Source organism: Natrix helvetica, assembly GCF_964273705.1.
Source record: "Natrix helvetica genome assembly, chromosome: 14".
NCBI lineage: Eukaryota > Metazoa > Chordata > Lepidosauria > Squamata > Natricidae > Natrix > Natrix helvetica.
The window spans coordinates 8892971-8912531 of NC_138564.1; the positions used below are offsets into that span (position 1 = coordinate 8892971).

The following is a 19561-nucleotide window of genomic DNA, read 5'->3' on the forward strand; positions in this document are numbered from 1 at the left end:
CGAATCGCTAGTGCCGCGTAACGGAGTGAGTTCCCGTTACTTGTCCCAGCTTCTTCCAACCTAGCTGTTCGAAAGTATGTAAAACACAAGTAGAATAATAGGGACCACCTTTGGTGAGAAGGTAACAGTGTTTCGTGCGCCTTTGGCATTGAGTCATGCCGGCCACATGACCACGGAGACATCTTCGGACAGTGCTGGCTCTTCGGCTTTGAAACGGAGATGAGCACCGCCCCCTAGAGTAGGGAACGACTAGCGCATATATGCGAGGGGAACCTTTACCTTTAAACTTCCTACAAATATCATTGTATCTCCCAGCTATCTCACTTAGGTACCTGCCTAAATCTGGTTCTCTGTCCCATAGGATATTGGTACAGGTAGGCCTCGACATATGACCACAATAGAGGGCAACGTTTCTGCTACTAACTGAGGCAGTTCTTAAAGTGAGCTTTGCCCCATTTTACGACCTTCCTCGCTGCAGTCGTTCAGCGAATCCCTGCAGGAAGGGATTTAGTAAGACTGTTGTTAAGTGAGTCCGGCTGCCCCTTTGACTTTGTTTATCAGAAAGCCGCAAAAGGGGGTAGCGTGACCCCCCACCCCCGGGACATTGCAACTGTCATAAATATGAATTGGTGGCCGTTACCTGAATTTTGAGCAGGGAACCGCAGGGATGCTGCAAAGTTTGTGTGAAAGCGGTCATAGATCTCTTTCGCCCCCACTGCCGTCGTAATTTGAACGGTCACTAAACGAAGTGTCGTAAGTCGAGGGCCGCCTGTACAATTTTTCCCCAAGCCGAGAAAAGGGCACAATAATTAACGTGACATCCAACAAGTCTGTCTCGAAACCTCTTAGGAGTACCTCAACAATACTTATAGAATCCTATCGGCTGATTCTCTCTTTTTTATTTGGGTCAACTCACCTCCGCGGTCTTTGAAGTGCGCTCGCCCCACTGGTTTTGAGCCAAAAGATTTTGCTGACACCAGCAAGAGTGGTTTAAAAAAAATAAAAATCATTTTAACATCCAGCGAACCGTTTGCATGGATTCTCTTTTATCTCCGTTATCACGCGCTTACTTGTGAAAGCCCAAGGTATGATAAGAATCCCGGATCAGAAGAAACAAATCATTCCCCTTTTTAAAAAAAAAAAAATGAAAAAGAAGGATATTAAGCAAATCTTAACAATGGTCAAAAAGGATCAGCTGCATTGATCTAACCCTCTCTGGTCACGCACATCCTCACCAGCTGCTCTTCCGATTTCCGGCACTCACATACGTGCCGGCCAGCTGATCTTTGTGTGCACCGGAAAATGGACTGGTTTTCAGGGCGTTTTCTAGGCCAGTTTTCGGAGTCAATTTCAATTTCAATTTATTTGATTTCTAGACCGCCCCCTCTCTCCGGAGTGCCCGAAAACAGCCAGAAATCAGCCTGAAAAACAGCCTATTTTTTAGCCAGCTGCTATTTCGGTTTCCGGCATGCAGATGCCCGCTGGCCAGCTGGTCTTGGTGGGCGCGGGTGCGTGAGAACGACAGCTGGCCGGTGTCAAAATGACCTAAAAAACAGGCATACGCATGCTGGAAACACGAAGACCAGCTAGCCGGCGCATGCATGAGTACCAGCCAGCTAATCTTCAGGTTTTCCGTGCTCCGGCGCACACATGCATGGACGCGTGTTCTGGTTTGGGCACTCAGTGCCGAAAAGATTCGCCATCAGTGATCTAACCTTTGCATTCTATCCACTTCCCGAGTCCCTTTTGTGCCTTTTCATGACTCAAAACACAAATCATAGGCCTATTTGAACGTTTTCATAATAAATAAATCTAAACTTGTTTTCTGTAGAAAAACTTAAATTTAATTGGGGTTAAACATGGGGGTGGTGGAAAAAACCCCACCTGCTCATCCTTGCTTACCTGAAGCTTCCTGTGCTTACCTTTCTCCTAGACTATACAGGGGACCAACGCATTTATCACGGGAAGGAGAATGTGGATTCCAGGCACAGTCGCGGAAGAGGAGGGGACACGACACGCTTCCACACCATCAACATGGCGCAGCCGGTTCGATTTAGTAGTAAGTTGAAACAGGAAACCAAGATTTGGAGGGCATGGAGAAGAGCCTTGAAGGACAGGGAGAAAGAGCTTGTTACCAAGGCAACGGTCAAAGAAGAGGGGCTTGAGCCTAGGCCAAGAAAGCCATACGAGAAATCGTCACAGACAAGCCCCCTCCCTAGTTTCTTAGATAAAGGAAAAGGGAAGGAATATTCAGACTGGGAAGATCTTATTACTACAGCCACTGCAATAGAAGCCATCCTGACCTAGATGGCCTTGGTTTCTTAGTTTGGACTACCTGGTTGGGAGTCCAGACCTTCTCCAAAAGAGCCGTGGAGGCGCAGTGGTTAGGATGCAGTACTGCAGGCTAATTCTGCTGACTGCCGGCCGCCAGCAGTTCGATCCTGGTTGGCTCGAGGTTGACTCAGCCTTCCATCCTTCGGAAGTGGGTAAAATGAGGACCCAGATTGTTGGGGGCAAGAGGCTGGCTCTGTAAACCCCTTAGAGAGGGCTGTAAAAGCACTGAAGCGGTATATAAGTCTAAGTGCTATTGCTATTATCAGTGTGGATTTTTGGTCTAGGATTGTCCATGTTCTTGTGGTCGGTTGACGGAGTTGACAGCAGATTTAGACAGTGAGGAGGTTGGGGGGGAACATGGGCCAGTCCTGGAGTCTGGGGAAGGTTCGGACGAGGGCTCTGCGTCGGAGGCAGAGAGGGGGCCAGGGCCATCTGACAGTTATCAGCTGCCTTCAGAGTCAGACATCAGTGGGGCAGAAGAACAGCTGGAGCCTGTTCCCAGTGAGCACATGCGCAGAGTTGCCAGACGAAGGGAACAGCTAAAGAACAGGGGTCGACTTGGGAGTAAGGCCACAGGTGAACATTGAATGGCCCCTCCCAGAGGAAATAAAAGAGGAGCAACAGGGGAATGGAGTTTGCAGGAGACCATGAGTTTGCCAAGGAAAGTTGATGCAAGACATAAACCTTTGACTTAATGACCAATTTCCTTAATGACTAAGTTGCTGGTCGCAGTTGTGTTTGCTAAACAATAAATACTCACATCCATACCGTGTTTCCTCGAAAACAAGACAGGGTCTTATTTTCTTTTGACCCCCCCGAAATAAGGGCTTGTCCTTATTTTCGGGAAGGTCTTATTATTTTTGAGGTGCAGGAGGCAGCGAGCGTGGTCACCTCACGGCTGCTGCTGCGTTGCAATATTTTCGGGGGAGGGCTTATTTTAGCGCATTCCCTCAAAAGCCCGATTGGGCTTATTATCTGGGGAGGTCTTATTTTTATACAGCTGTGCATCCTGCCTCTAGATGGGAAGAGGTTGCTTCTGACTTTGGGATTAGAAGAAGCTGTGGAGGCTGCACTAAAGATACTTTGGGGATCTGGTTGCAAATATGGCCTGGAGCTGATCCCTGGTCAAGATTGAGAACATCACTTACTTCGTACTTAACATTAAACGAAACCTCCAAAGGAAGCGATTCCAATTAACTTCCCTTCGCGAGATAACAGCACAGCGAAATGTTCTTGCTCTTCGGTCTTTTAAGGCTGCAAATAAATCCAACCCTCCCCGTTTTTTTGAGAGAGAGTAGAAAGCTAATGCAGCTTGGCCTTTCACCAAAAGCTATCGCAAACCGTTTTCTTACTTGCGCCTAAAATAAAGCCGAAAATGTCTTCAAACGAGAACATCCGCCTCAATCTGATTACAGAATAAATATATGTAGAAGGAAAGGATTATAGAATTGGGGATGCAGAAGCTGCTCTAGATTCTGAGTAGAGACTCCAATGGTTTTTTTTTTTTTTTAAAGAAATCCATTTGGATGGGAGGGAAACACACAGAAAGGTAATTTCTCCCGAATCAAACCATTGATCCATCCATCCAGTCTGATACTGGACTCTGCCGAGTGTCAGCAGCTCTTTTGGATGGCTCTACATCGTGATCCAGCGGGGGCCTTCCCTGCCATTAAACCAGCAATGCAGGGTGGCTCCATGGCTAAGACGCTGAGCTTGTCAATCAGAAAAGTAGGCAGTTCGAATCCCTAGCGCCGCGTAACGGAGTGAGCTCCCGTTACTTGTCCCAGCTTCTGCCAACCTAGCGGTTCGAAAACAGGTAAAAAATGCAAGTAGAAAAACAGGAACCACCTTTGGTGGGAAGGGAATACCGTTTCATGCGCCTTTGGTGTTGAGTCATGCTGGCCACATGACCACGGAGACGTCTTCGGACAGCGCTGGCTCTTCGGCTTAGAAACGGAGATGAGCACCGCCCGCCTAGAGTCGGGAACAACTAGCACATATGTGCAAGGGGAACTTTTACCTTTGCCCTTTTAAACCAGCAATATGGGGTGTATGAGAAATGAAAGGTTGATTTTGATTTGCCAGGCAAGATTAGGAGTTTCTAGAAGATGAACAGCCTTGTCCGTGATTATTCTGAATAGAGTCTGCATGTTTTGCATTTCAAATCTAGAGCTTTTCCTTTCCGGTACGGTCATTTTTTTGAATATGGACAGTTTTAGAATAATGTTGTTCTTGCATTGCATACAGGAAAAGCTTTTTTTTCTAAACCTCTTCTTTGCTAGATTTGAAGTAAGGCTAGTGTTTTTCGAATTTGGCAGCTTTAAGATGGGTGGACTTCAACTTTAAAGATGGGTGGACTTCAACTTTAAGATGGGTGGACTTCAATTCCCAGAATTCCTTAGCCAGCCAATCCTATAGTTGCCAATCTTGAGAAACACTGGCCTGATGTCTTTAGGAATGACTAAAAACATGCATTTTTATTTTTTAATAGTATTTATTGAATTTTCTAAAATCTAAAAGACAAATTGATAGTTATAACAGCTTTTCCATCTCGGTGTCCCTATCTTTCGTATCAATCCTATTTACAAAAAAATTCTATTTCTATATCACTGTCCTAAGTTGTATCCTTATTTAAATATACTCTCTATAATTATATTTACCGTTTGTACCTTAAGTTTGACGTTAACAAGCCAGGAATATCATCTGTTCCAGATTTGATACTACTCGATTTCTTTCCCCTCCTTCATTTCCGTAGACCGTGTATCCATTTCTGCACATTCTTAAATGTTCTTTCTTATAATTGAGTCTGGGGGAGTATCTGTAAAAACATGCTTTTTGTGTGTGTGTGTATTGAGGTCCTAATGGTTGGGAATTGTTTTCCCTTCTCTCTTACATGTTTCCTAGGGAAATGCCCATCAGGGTGGCACCACTACGAGGGCACTGCCAGTTGCTACAGGGTGTACCTAAGCGGAGAGAACTACTGGGATGCTGTACAAACCTGCCAGAAGGTGAATGCTTCCTTGGCCACCTTTACCACCGACCAGGAGCTGAAGTTCATTTTGCAACAAGAGTGGGACTCTGAGGAGAAGACCTTTGGCCGGAAAGATCAACGCCGGTGAGCATGAATAGTCTTAAGGGGGCATGAATAGCCTTAAGGAAGCTTATAGAGTGCTCCTGGGGACTGGGGGGGGGGGGCAGAATTGAGCAAAAAATAGCCCGTTTTTTGCTCATTTCTGCCCTCCCCAGCCCCCAAGAGCTCTCCGAAAGCCTCCTAAAGGCTATGCACTGCCATTTTGGTGAAGGGGTGAGGTTTTGGGAGGCAAAAAATGCTGTATTCAGTGTATAAGACGCACCCAGATTTTCAGCCTCTTTTTTGAGGAACAAATGTGCTTCCTATACTCCGAAAAATACGTTAACTTTCTCCAACGCAGTCTTATCCTCATTGAAAACTTACAACTTGTCTTTTTTTTCCCCCCCTCCTAAATTTTCAACGTAAGGTTTTGGGTTGGATATCAGTTCGTCATCACCAACCGCAACAATTCTCTTGAAGGCCATTGGGAAGTCGCTTATAAAGGCAAGTCTCGAAATCTGAATCTTTGGGCTTCTTAAACTAAAATTAGAACCTTGTTCATGTAGCTTGAATGCACTTTATGTCTCCTTGATATATTGAATAATTTCCTGATACATAAAATATTAAATACCTTCATACGACCTTCCAGAGGGACTGGAAGGCACACTCAGAATTTTACGGCAGATCCAATCTTAGCATAAAGGTTCCCTTCTCTTCCTCCCCTTTTGTCGTTTCAGGATCGTCGGAAGTATTCCTGCCCCCAAATCCTACCTTTAGTACATCGCTTTCCGAAAACGAAAACATACTCTGCGCCCAATTCCAGTGTTCCCACTTCCCAATTCTCCGGCACCATGGTTTTCACAGCTGGTATGCCGAGAACTGCTACGAAAAATCATCCTTTCTTTGTAAGAGAAGTAAGTTAGTCTCCCCCTCCCCCTGACCCCCTTCTATTGTTAAACCCACTGGATCAAACACATCTGAAGAGAATTGGCAAAATAAAGATGGCTCTCTCCCCTCCCCCTCCATTCCTGTTCCAGGCCAGACCTGTGTGGATATCAAAGACAACATTGTTGACGAAGGCTACAATTTCACACCGAAGGGGGATGACCCCTGCTTAAGTTGCACATGTCACAACGGCGAGCCGGAGATGTGCGTGGCGGCGCTGTGCGAGCGGCCGCAGGGCTGCCAGCATTACCTAAAGGATCCCAAGGAATGCTGCAAATTCACCTGTTCAGATCCAGGTAAGTCTGGCTTCTCTTAAATCCAGTCTTAGCGTAAGATAAAGGTTCCTCTTGCACGTAGGTGCTAGTCATTCCCGATTCTAGGGGGCTCATCTTGTTTCAAAGCCGAAGAGCCAGTATTGGTATTCCAACCCAACCAGTTCTATTAGTATGATAAACACCTTCATAAAAACAAACCTTCCCTCTCCAATTGAGTAAAATCCAAGATGTTTTAGTCCTCCATCACAGTTTCTCCCCCCCCCCCCCCGCGTTCTCTTTCCCTCTTGCAGACGGCAACAGTTTGTTCGATTCCATGGCCAGCGGCATGCGACTCATCGTCAGCTGCGTCTCTTCTTTCCTCATTTTGTCCCTCCTGCTCTTCATGGTCCACCGGCTGCGGCAGAGACGCCGGGAGCGCATCGAATCTCTGATCGGAGCCAACCGTAAGTGCGCGGGTTCACCTTTTTCGAAGGACGCACAGGAAACTTTCGGCGACTAAAAGATTTCGGACTTCCCATGGCTGTTTTTTTTTTTTTTTTTCAAAAGTTGGAGATGAGCTGTGACAGCCAGAAACTGTCCTGACCTAGGCTTCACCAAATCACGGAGCAGACTCCTTGTCCAAACAAAAAACCCTTTTTAATTCAGCGAATGTGAATTCCTCTCATTCACATCCAGCAAATAGAAATTGTGCCGCACAGCTGATCGACGGAACTTTTTTTAAAAAAAATTTTTTTAAAGCATTTTTAACCGGTAGTAAAAAAAAAATGCTAAAAAAAAGTTTTAAAAAAGAGAAAGTTCTAACGATCAGCTATACCACAATCAGCTGTGCCGCGCGATTTCTAGCAAATATAAATTGGGCGTCACAGCTGATAGTTGCACAGCTGATCGTTGGAACTACCGGTAGCATTTTTAAAAATTACCGTTTCGGGTGAACTGGCCCAAACCGTTAGCATTTCACCCCCTGAATGAAATGCTGAAATTGTAAAGATGAAATTGCAACTCTCTTTACAGTGCATCATTTTAACCTGGGCCGACGGATGCCCGGTTTCGATTACGGTCCAGACGGCTTTGGAACGGGACTCACGCCCCTGCACCTTTCCGATGACGGAGAAGGCGGAGCCTTTCACTTCCACGACCCTCCTCCGCCCTACACAGCCTACAAATATCCGGACATCCAACATCCAGATGACCCTCCGCCCCCTTACGAAGCTTCCATCAACCCGGACAACATTCTTTGTTCTCCGCCAGGTATCGTTACCTAGGCTTCACAAAACACGAAGCAGACTCCTTGTCCTGACAAAAACCCCTTTGCACCTTTTTATTCCCTATGGGAGGGGCCATTCACCGTCCTCCTGTGCCTTTACTCCTGAGTCGATCCCTGTTCCTTAACTGTAAAAGCACTAGGAAGCGGTACATATTTCGGAGTATAAGACGCACATTTTTCCCCTCAAAAAAGAGGGTGAAAATCTGGGTGCGTCTTATACATTGAATACAGCGTTTTTTGCCTCCCGAAACCCTGCCCCCTTTGCACAAATGGCCATGCGTAGCCTTTAGGAGGCTTCCAGAGTGCTCCTGGGGGCTGGGGAGGGCAGAAATGAGCAAAAAATGGGCTGGTTTTTTGCTCAATTTTACCCCCCCCCAGCCCCCAGGAGCACTCTGGAAGCCTCCTAAAGCCTATGCTTGCCCTTTTTGGGGGGGGGGGGAAATGGGCCCGTTTTTGCGAAAAACAGGCTGTTTTTGGGAGGTCCGCAGAGTGCAAAAACTTTTTTTAAAAAATTCAAAACATTTCAACAATGTTTAAGAACAAAGAGCAGAACTAGGCAAGGAAAATGAACTGGGTTAGGTGGGTTATGTATGGAAATGGTCCATAGTAAGGTAGTTTCACTCGTTTTAGTACAATCGGTTCTGTAGAACAGGTTGATAAAGTCACTTAAGCCAAGAGAGTTAGTCCAGGAGAAAAAAAATGGCCATGCATAGACTTTAGGAGGCTTCCAGAGTGCTCCGGGGGGCTGGGGGGGGGGACAAAATTGAGCAAAAAACAGCCCATTTTTTTCTTATTTTTGCCCTCTGCAGCCCCCAGGAGCACTCTGGAAGCCTCCTAAAGGCGATGCATGGCCATTTGTGCAAAAGGGGCAGGGTTTCGGGAGACGAAAAATGCTGTATTCAGTGTATAAGACGCACCCAGATTTTGTGTTTTTTTTTAAAAAAAAACTTAAAAACCTTGCTGAATCTTATATTCTGGTGCGTCTTATACTCCGAAAAATACGGTAAGTCGAAGTGCGATTGCTACTGCTGTTTGGGCCTTGATGTTGTCCTTGTTTTTCCTTCCTAGATGGGCTCCATTCTCAGATGGGGCCTACCGCTCAGCTGTCCTTAGGGAATACCGACACGAGTCCGCCACTCCCGGACGACTCTCTTCCTCCTTCCGTCGGCCCGTCCCCGTTGGACCTTGAAAACTCTGCTGACAGCAGCACGCTCCTTGTCCTACCAGACACTCCTTTAAGTGAAAGCACGCTCTCGGAAAGCTTGGCTGGCAATCCCCACAGCCACTGTTCTCTAAACACCATTGTATAAAAAAAGAAAAAGAAAAAGGAAACACAATCAAAACGAGAGGTTTCCCCTCCCATTAACTGCCAGCCAGCAATCAACGTCAGGCAAGCTGCTTGTCCGGCCCGATGCACGAGGGGGAATGATGGATTCGCGGACTGAAGTTCGGAAATAATAAAAAAAACCTCCCGTGTCTGGCTTTTTCAGATTCTCCTTTTGAGTTTAAGACTTAGGAGGTCCTCTTTCCATTCTTACCTTACCCTCTTCAGAAGAAGAAGAATCAAGTTGTAAAGACACACTTTGTTTTTCTACCGGCAGTGGGGGGGAAAAAAGAGAGTGGAAGACGTCCAGTTTCTTTCGCTTCTTTTATTTTTTTTTTAAGTGGAGGAAAAATGGATAGATTTTTGGGGTCAGGGAGGAAGTGGATCGTAAAATCATGGAGAAGAATGACCAGGCGGTGTAGAAACTTCTGGAATGCCAGGGCGTTAGGATCTTCCAGCCAGCTGGTCCGTGTCCGTGTTCTCCTGCTTTACTGGTCTTTGGTTAATCTTCCAAGTCCAGAAGACTTGAGGTTGGGCTGTTGGGTATTTCTGAACGTCGCGCAAAACCATCATCGTTTGAAATACGAACAAAAGGAGAAAAAGGCAGGCAATGGGGTCCATAAAGTCATCATCTTCACGTAGCTTCCAGTCTTGGTGGCAAAGAAGAAACGTACATGAGTTGGCCAAGCGCTTGTTTGCATCCTGGAAGTAAGCATTAAGGGTTCAGGTGGATCTCGTCACTTCGCCGTAACACGTTTTAATACTCAACTGGGCCAGCTCAATGACTTGTATATGGCATTTCGCCTCCTGACTTTTGACTATTATAAATTTGGGGTATTGAGTTTTTGGGGGGGACTGAGTTGGTGTGGGGATAATCAAATTTTCCAAGGGGGAGGGAAAAACAAATTTGTGATTGGACCAATCAGTCCACCTTTCTTCTCTCTCTCTCTCTCTCTCTCTCTCTCTCTCTCTCTCTCTCTCCATAGTTAGAGATTTTGAGCTTTCTTTATCCTGCAGGATTCATTCGACGCCTTCTAACGCCTTCTAACAGGAGACAAGCAAGGAAAATGACTTGGGGTTAGGAAAAAAAATACACACACTCTTGCTGGCCTCACCAACCTTCGCGAAAGCTTTCCCATTGATCCTCTTTGACATATTTAGGGTTTGGACCTGTTTGGAGATGGGTTGAAGGTAGATACGGTCAGTAGTAGTCCTGCTTGAATCTTTGAGAAGGACAACTGGAAGGTACAGGGATGGTATCTCCCCTAGTGCTTCCGCTCCCCCTTCCCACCGAGTGATCTTGGCGAGGACTTGTAGACGTTGAGTTGATTGCAACTTCTAGCCAAGCCAATCTCAATTCATTGCTGCTGTGCCTCTTGCCTCCTGAGTAAGCATGCCCAGGTTTAGTTAGCAGGTACTTTACTTCCAGTCCTTCATTTGTGCGTCCCTGTCGCCTTATGAAAGGCAGGAGGCCTGGAAGGACAGGAGAAACACAACCCATGGTTCAGTACTCCAATGTAACAGGGTGCCTTCTCATTTCAACTTTTTTTTTCTCATTCTCCTGCATTTCTTATCTATCCCAGTGTAATATGGATGGTAGGTTAGCTTTTGGGGCCGTTCTAGGAGGGATTTCTAGCTCGTCCAATAACACTCCAGGTTTCCTTGCAGAAGACCTCAGATTTAATCTTCCACATGTCCCAGGGATCGCTTGGGAAGGCTCCAGCCTGAAAGGTGGCTCTCCCATCAGGGTGTAGACCTCGGAGACCCTGAAGTGGCTCAGTAGAAAGGAAACCCAAGTTGTACGTAATGGTTGGCGATAACTTGCTTGCAAACAATCACGGAATCCATTAGAATCTCATTTGATGGTACCACAATCGCGCTGATAGGGCGTTGCATTTAGACAGCGCTTTCCCTCGGAAGCTGTGGTAGATAACAGCTGAGGTAGAACTCCACAGTTCCGCTTCACTGACCTCTTAGATCTTGCCCCACAAGATTTGGAAGTCTGGTTTCAAAAAAAAAAGATGGGTCTTTTCACCAACCCTCAGAGGCACCAAGCAACGTCTGAGGGACCGACAACGATTTTGCCCAGAGTGAACCTGACAGAAACTTCGATCTCTCTCTTGGAGGAGCGTGGAAATGGCCACAGGACACTGGAGGAAAACCAATCTTGTGGATTTTCCCAACTCTTCCTTTTCCTGCCTTCTTGGCTGTCTCAACCTGGTAACCAAACAGCGTTGTCTTTCTCCTTCTCAAAGTCTGAGGTCAGAATTGTGGATCCAGGGCAGGTACTGAAGTATGGAAGGAAAAGAAACCAGAAATAATAAGCGGGTTATGTGCGTTTTTAGCACACACATCAGTTTTATACATTGTAGGTACTGACTTCTTTCTTTGGTTTTATATAGATGTAAGTGTGAATGGGCTTGGGTGATTGAGCATTTATGACGAATGTTTTTCAACCTCGGCAACTGGCAAGGATTTCCAACTCTCAGAATCCCCCAGCCTAGGGGATTCTGGGAGTTGAAGTCCTCCCCTCTTAAAAGTTGCCAAGAAGGAGAAACGCTGGTTTGTGATCTTGAGCAAAGCACAACAGCGACACAGGATTGGAAGCTGGTGGCCAAGCTACACGTCCACCTTAAAAGGATAAGAATTTGGAGGGAAATAATATAGGCAAATACAGAAGTAGCGGTACTGTTTTGAAATGGCAAACCTTTTTATACATATATATTAAAAAAACTTCCCTAAAATCAGTTAGGCACCCCGTTATTCTTTGGTTCATTGTCACGTCCTCACCGCTTCAGCGTGAGTGTCGACAGCTCCTCACCGCTTCAGCGTGAGTGTCGAGGACTCCACCGCTTCAGCGTGAGCGTCGATGGATCCTCACCGCTTCAACATGAGCGTCGATGGATCCTCACCGCTTCAGCGTGAGTGTCGAGGACTCCTCACCACTTCAGCGTGAGTGTTGAGGACTCCACCGCTTCAGCGTGTCGACAGATCCTCACCGCTTCAGCGTGAGCGTTGACGGATCCTCACCGCTTCAGCGTGAGCGTCGACGGATCCTCACCGCTTCAGCGTGAGTGTCGAGGACTCCTCACCGCTTCAGCGTGAGTGTCGAGGACTCCTCACCACTTCAGCGTGAGTGTCGATGGCTCCCTTAAGGTTCCCGCGTGGAAATGAAACTTTGAAACATGCTTACTGCTCCCTCCCATGGGGATGGTTAGGGTATGGTTCACACTCGGTCCATTGGCTGAAGCTCACTTGTGGCTATCGCTTGCCATTTCTTACCCTAAAGCAAATTTTAAAAGCTCCTTTGCCATCTCAACAAACTTCCATTTGGCAAAATGCCCTTTGGGTATTTGAGGTCAGCTTCCCAGAGAAGGCATTTCTCTGGTGTGATTTTGTGTTTCTTGTTTGTTCTGCTTTTAACTGAGACACGTAGCAGTTTAGCAGTCAAGACTCCTCAGTAAAACTTGGTTTGGCCTGAACTTTTTGAAAAACTTTTCAAAAAGTATTTTTTGAAAAACATTGCATTGAATCTAAGTCTTATTTGTTTGCACCCTCAAGTGGGTCAGATGTCCTAATAAACAAGAGATAAGATTATGGTACGGAAGTTGGAGAGCTGTGGTTAAAAGTCCACTGTTCATTTCAACCAGGCTGGTACAGGGGGAGAAAGAAGGTGGATGAATTGTCCAACTTCTAAATATCAGGAGAAACGGACTAAATTTCATTTCAACCAGCCTGTTACAGGGGGAGAAGAAGGTGGATGAATTCTCCAACTTCTCAATATCAGGAGAAACGGACTAAATTTCATTTCAACCAGGCTGGTACAGATGGAGAAGAAGGTGGATGAATTCTCCAACTTCTCAATATCAGGAGAAACGGACTAAATTTCATTTCAACCAGCCTGTTACAGGGGGAGAAGAAGGTGGATGAATTCTCCAACTTCTAAATATCAGGAGAAACGGACTAAATTTCATTTCAACCAGACTGGTACAGGTGGAGAAGAAGGTGGATGAATTCTGCAACTTCTAAATATCAGGAGAAAGAGACTAAATTTCATTTCAACCAGACTGTTACAGGTGGAGAAGAAGGTGGATGAATTCTCCAACTTCTAAATATCCGGAGAAACGGACTAAATTTCATTTCAACCAGACTGGTACAGTTGGAGAAGAAGGAAGACTTTATTGTCCAACTTCCAAACACTAGTAGAAGTGAAACTAAATTGGTACGATTTGGTGAGAAACCACTGTTTGCCCATTCAATCCCTCCACCTTTCATTATTTTGATTCTCCCCCACCCCCAAAAAAATCAAATAGCTTGTTGAAACCAAAAATCCCTTTTTGCTTCAAGGCTGTAGCAAGAAAGATAGAATTGGGAAAACCTGGAGTCAACCATTTTTTTTGGGGGGGGGGGTGTCAAACAAACCTGGAGCTCTACATTTTTGGACTCCAGGCCCATCCAGATGTGCCCAGCTCTGTTCTAGCTACATCACACAAAGGCGATGCTTGACTTTTCTGTACGCTTGGGAAGGGTGATGCGTGTGAATGCGTGAGCGAGTGTGCCAATTGGTGAATCACTGCTTTTTAATTTTCTTTGGGAAGACATTTTCGGCTGAATTTGCCAGTCTTGTGGTTTGTCGGTTTGTGGCTGAATTGAACTGTGGCATGTGTGTGTACAATAAAATAAAATAAAAGAGGGGGAAGAGGGAAAAAAAAATTAAGATTTTTGATATTTCATGGGACGGGGTGCAGAAACGAAATTTGATACTGTAATAAGTCGGTCCCTGTGACATTTTTATGTTCTAATATTTTGATTTTTTTTTTTAAAAAAGGTTTTTATTTCGCGGGGGGGGGGGAAAGGGGTGGAGAAGAGTAGGTTTTTTTGGGGGGTGGGAATGGACACTAATCTTTATTATTTTTCCAAAATGCTGTGAGAGACATTCCATCTAGATGCCAAATAAATTGTGTTTTGTTGAGAGGAATCAACCTTCAACTTTTGTGTGTGTTTATTCTTAAGGGAAGAAGGTGAATGCTCACCAATTCTAATGGCTCTCAAAAGGAGATGCTTAGAAAGGCTTTTATGAAAAGATTACATGTCAGAATTGCAGACGCCTCTGCCAGAATGGGCAATGGGCAATCCTGGGCAAAATGGGCAAGAAATCTGACCTGGTATCAAGCAATTACCTGTTGTTGTTAGTTGCAAAGTCGTGTCTAACCCATCGTGACCCCATGGACAACGTTCCTCCAGACCTTCCTGTCCTCTACCATCCACTGGAGTCCTTTGAAGCTCACGCCGACTGCTTCCGTGACTCATCCAGCCACCTCCTTCTCTGCCATCCCCTTCTTCTTTTGCCCTCCATCGTTCCCAGCATGAGGCTCTTCTCCAGGGAGTCCTTCCTTCTTCGTAGGTGGCCAAAGTCTTTGAGTTTCCTCTTCAGGATCTGGCCTTCGGAAAATAGTCAGGGTTGATCTCTAGGACTGACTGGTTGGATCGCCTTTCAGTCCTTCTTTCGCACTCCATCGTTCCCAGCATGGGGCTCTTCTCCAGGGAGTCCTTCTCATTAGGTGGCCAAAGGATTTGAGTTTCCTCTTCAGGATCTGGCCTTCTAAAGAGCAGTCAGGGTTGATCTCCTCTAGGACTGACCGGTTGGATGGCCTTGCAGTCCAAGGGACTCGCAGGAGTCTTCTCCAGCACAAGAGTTCAAATACCTCCATTCTTTGGTGCTCAGCCTTTCTTAGGGTCCAACCTTCGCAGCCATCCATTGCAACTGGGAAAACCACAGCCTTGACTAGACACACTTTTGTTGGCCGCAATTACCTAGTTTCCTCTTAATTGGAGCTGGACCCAATTTTAATTGAGGTAGGGTTTTTCTACCTTGGAGAGCTCCTGCAATACCCTTGTTGTAACTGCAGAGGGCAGTGGTTTCAAATACATTCTTCAGCTCCCAATTTCTTTTTAAGATGTTTCAAAACAGATCCATGAGAAAAAAGAAACTGAAATGAAATGAAGAAATGGGCAGATTTCCGCCCCCCCCCTCAATGATGTTGCCTTGGGGTTGCGGAGATAGAGATGGGAAGGAAATTAAGGGACGTGAAGGAATTTGGCCTTCGAGTTGAAGAATGAAACGGAGAAAGGCACGAACAGGAGGGGTTTGAAGAGAAGAGATGGCGTGGTCTGACGCCAGAAGGTAGGGTGAGAAAGAACATCAAGCAATGCCTCTCTTGATTTTGTTTCATATGAATTGGGATAGAAAAAACTTTGGGATAGTTTCAAGATTCTTGCAATATATCGACAATACATTAGGATTCTGCCCCTCCTCTCCCTACCCCATCAGAGAGCTTAGCTGAAGGTATACTCTGACCAATGCTGTTCATTTATCAATTTGTATTCCATCTTGAATACTTTTATAAATAAAGTGGCAAATATATCCATAGATGCCTTCATCCTCTTTTCTCTACAACCAACAACCTGTTTAGGTGGGCTGGAATAGGGTAGTGACTGGCCTTAAGTCACCCATCTGGCTTTCATGCCTAAGGCTAGGCTAGAACTCGCCGCCTCCTGGTGATTGGCCCAAAATTACCCAGCTGACTTTCATGCCTAAGGGTGGACTAGAACTCATTGTCTCCTGGTGATTGGCCCAAAGTCTCCCAGCTGGCTTTCATGCCTAAGGCTGGACTAGAACTCATTGTCTCCTGGTGATTGGCCCAAAGTCACCCAGCTGGCTTTCATGCCTAAGGGTGGACTAGAACTCATTGTCTCCTGGTCACTGGCTCAAAGTCTCCCAGCTGGCTTTCATGCCTAAGGCTGGACTAGAACTCATTGTCTCCTGGTGATTGGCCCAAAGTCACCCAGCTGGCTTTCATGCCTAAGGGTGGACTAGAACTCATTGTCTCCTGGTCACTGGCTCAAAGTCTCCCAGCTGGCTTTCATGCCTAAGGGTGGACTAGAACTCATTGTCTCCTGGTCACTGGCCCAAAGTCACCCAGCTGGCTTTCATGCCTAAGGGTGGACTAGAACTCATTGTCTCCTGGTCACTGGCTCAAAGTCTCCCAGCTGGCTTTCATGCCTAAGGCTGGACTAGAACTCATTGTCTCCTGGTGATTGGCCCAAAGTCACCCAGCTGGCTTTCATGCCTAAGGGTGGACTAGAACTCACCGTCTCCTGGTCACTGGCTCAAAGTCTCCCAGCTGGCTTTCATGCCTAAGGCTGGACTAGAATTCACAGTCGCCTGGCTTCTAGTCTGGCTTCTTAATTGCTAGATCGAACTGACTTGTCACTAGATGGTTTCCCCATCTAATTGAATGGAAAACATCAAGGCCAAATAGAGGAGAATTGGTTTATCCAGCACGGTTAGCGTTAACAATGGAGCTAGCTGGCCCTGGGCGTAAATTTCAGTCTTGGCCTCAAACAATGGCTTCAAACAAATTAAGCTTGGCTGATATCATCCTGCCTTTTTGGAAGGATCCAGAGATGTTCTCACACCCAACTGACACAAGCCCTGAATTATTGGATTTGAAGCTTGCAAGTTGGCTTGTTTTGGGCTGGCAACCAACACAGCTGGTATTTTGACACTCAAAATAGACATTGTAAATCACTACAGCGCAGGCCAGTGTGTTTTTTCTTCCACACTTGGCCATTTTTAAGATGTGTGGAATTCAACTCCCAGAATTCCCCAGCCTGCATGTTGGGAATCGGGAGTCCATGCATCCTGAAGTTTCCAAGATCGAAAAAAAAATTGATTCTTGGAAGCACAAGCAAACAGATAACGTTCATCTACCTGACCAGATTGATGATTGATGGGTTAGGGTTGACTCTGGAATTCTGGGAGTTGAAGTCCATAAGTCAAAGGGGGCACAGTTCCCCACCTCGGTTAAGGAATTGAAAAAAGTTAAAGAGGAAGGTTTAAAAAGCTATGGCAAATCTAGACAGCCTACAAAAAAGCAGAGACATCACCCGGCCAATAAAAGTGTGTCTAGTCAAGGCTACGGTTTTCCCAGTTGCAATGGATGGCTGTGAAGGTTGGACCGTAAGGAAGGCTGAGCACCAAAGAACGGAGGCCTTTGAACTCTGTTGCTGGAGAAGACTCCTGCATTGAGTCCCTTGGACTGCAAGGCCATCCAACCGGTCAGTCCTAGAGGAGATCCACCCTGACTGCTCTTTAGAAGGCCAGATCTTGAAGAGGAAACTCAAAGACTTTGGCCACCTAATGAGAAGGAAGGACTCCCTGGAGAAGAGCCTCATGCTGGGAACGATGGAGGGCAAAAGAAAAAAGAAAAAGAGGACGGCAGAGAAGGAGGTGGCTGGATGGAGTCACCGAAGCAGTCGGCGTGAGCTTAAACAGACTCCGGAGGATGGTAGAGGACAGGAAGGTCTGGAGAAACGTTGTCCATGGGCTCACAATGGGTCAGAAGGAAGGAGAAGAATTAAGATGGTGGATCATAATCATGATAGATCATATTTAAGATAGTCATCATTTTAAGTTCTTTATATATTTTTTTCAGTAGCGTTTTATACTTTTAAGGTATGGAAAAATTAGAAGTCATTTCTATAAAGTCAAATATTCACGTAACTTTGGTACTTGTGGGATGCCTGTAAAAATACACCGGTGATCTTTAGGAGAAACACCCTGGTTTTAAACATCCGTATTTAGTCATTTCTACCCAGAATAACACTTGTCGTTGAACAGAATCGCTTCAACTGGGAGATGGACAGCATATATATATACATACATACATACATACATACATACATACATACATACATACATACATTCAATAAATAAAGAAAAGATAAAATTGTACAGTTGAATGTCATCTACCTGGAACCAGGAGAAATGTAAAAGATTTGCCCTTGTGGGGGAAAAATGATTTTTTATGATTAATGTTCAACGTTATATTATTTGCAGTGCCCTTTGCTTCAGAAACATTCTTGGTGAAGGCATCACAACAAATATAAATTTAAATAAGTATTCCCTGAAAGCTCTCCCTTTTTATGTTCTAAACCAATGTTTTTCCGCTCTGTTGGCAACTAAAATCTGGAATTTGTGTTTCTTGGCTGGCTTGTTTGAGAGCCCATTTTCAAGGCAGCTGGCTGGTCCTCTTAAAGCTTTGGAGATGAGATGGCTTTGATGGAGGATCACGAGAAGTTGCGACCATTCTTTCTCTGGGATCCTTCTTCTTGTGCCATATCCATCATCCAAAATATTCTAACTTTTGCTTTTTAATGGCTTTGATGATTTTGCTTTCCCAGCTGGCTTATCCCCCCTCGTCATTTGTGATTTGTCAACCCAGCTTATACGTAACAGCCGCCTATAAATCCACATTTCAAATGCTTCTAGTTTCTTCAAGTAGAGACCGACTCTCTTACTCCGCAGAGCAGGATAGAAAAGATGTAACATCTGACAAGCCTGATTTTCAGTCTCAGGCTTACATCATTAACTGCAAGAAGAACTTTTCCATTTTGGAGAATGCTGTTCGAGCTTTCTCGAGCCTTGTCTTTACTTCGCTGATCATGTCCCACCTTTCGTGTAAATTAAAAGCGAGGCACGTGATCCTTTCCACACTAGAATTTCAGAATAAGAGAGTTGGAAGGGACCTTGGAGGTCTTCTAGTCCAACCCCCTGCCTAGGCAGGAAACCCCATACCATTTCAGACAAATGGTTGTCCAACATCTTAAAAGCTTCCAGTGTTGGAGCATTCACAAATTCTGGAGGCAAGTCGTTCCACTGATTAATTGTTCTAACTGTCAGGAAATTTCCCCTTCATTCTAAGTTGCTTCTCTCCTTGATTAGTTTCCACCCGTTGCTTCTTGTCCTGCCTTCAGGTGCCTTGGAGAATAGCTTGACTCCCTCTTCTTTGGGGCAGCCCCTGAGATATTGGATAATCTCCCTGAAGGTTTTCAAAAATTTGAAATACGTCGTCCCTCTCCTTCCCCTTCTCCTTCCTTTGCATATCAGAGCTTTACAGATTTGGCTGCATCTCTCACCATCTGTTCCAAGCCAGTTGGCTAACAGTTGATCTCAATCCCAACAGGGGATGCACAGAGATATTCCCATCATGCATTTGGGTTTTCATCTTCCGGCATATGCCCTTTCTTGCCAACATTATTTGGCCCTTGTCCTGACAATCCTCTGCTTGTCTTTTTTTTTTTTTTAAAAAAAATCATTTTCAAAATATGTTATTTAGCACGAGCATCAGTGGTGGGATTCAATTGTTTTTACTACTGGTTCTATGGGCGTGGTGCGGCTTGGTGGGCGTAGCTTGGTGGGCGTGGCAGGGGAAGGATGCTGTAAAATCTCCATTTCCAGGGAGGGCAGGACAAGGAGCAACTAACCAAGGAGAGAAGCAATTTAG

The 19561-nt window shown here is 45.5% G+C and overlaps 1 protein-coding gene across 4 annotated transcripts in view; it reads left to right on the top strand.

The window, feature by feature from the left end:
• DGCR2 (DiGeorge syndrome critical region gene 2) overlaps positions 1-14029 on the top strand; it is a 40023-nt gene extending 25994 nt beyond the window's left edge. For 2 of the 4 annotated variants that reach the window (XM_081966574.1, XM_081966575.1), the window contains exons 3-10: positions 1934-2059; positions 5239-5449; positions 5832-5908; positions 6142-6318; positions 6442-6645; positions 6915-7067; positions 7636-7872; positions 8957-14029. In XM_081966574.1, the coding sequence (XP_081822700.1) occupies positions 1934-2059; positions 5239-5449; positions 5832-5908; positions 6142-6318; positions 6442-6645; positions 6915-7067; positions 7636-7872; positions 8957-9198 (1427 nt within the window). In that variant the 3' untranslated portion in view covers positions 9199-14029. The remainder of the gene's footprint in view (positions 1-1933; positions 2060-5238; positions 5450-5831; positions 5909-6141; positions 6319-6441; positions 6646-6914; positions 7068-7635; positions 7873-8956) is intronic. The other 2 variants (XR_014176470.1, XR_014176471.1) reach the window with 2 other exon arrangements.
• Positions 14030-19561: the final 5532 nt, after the last annotated feature.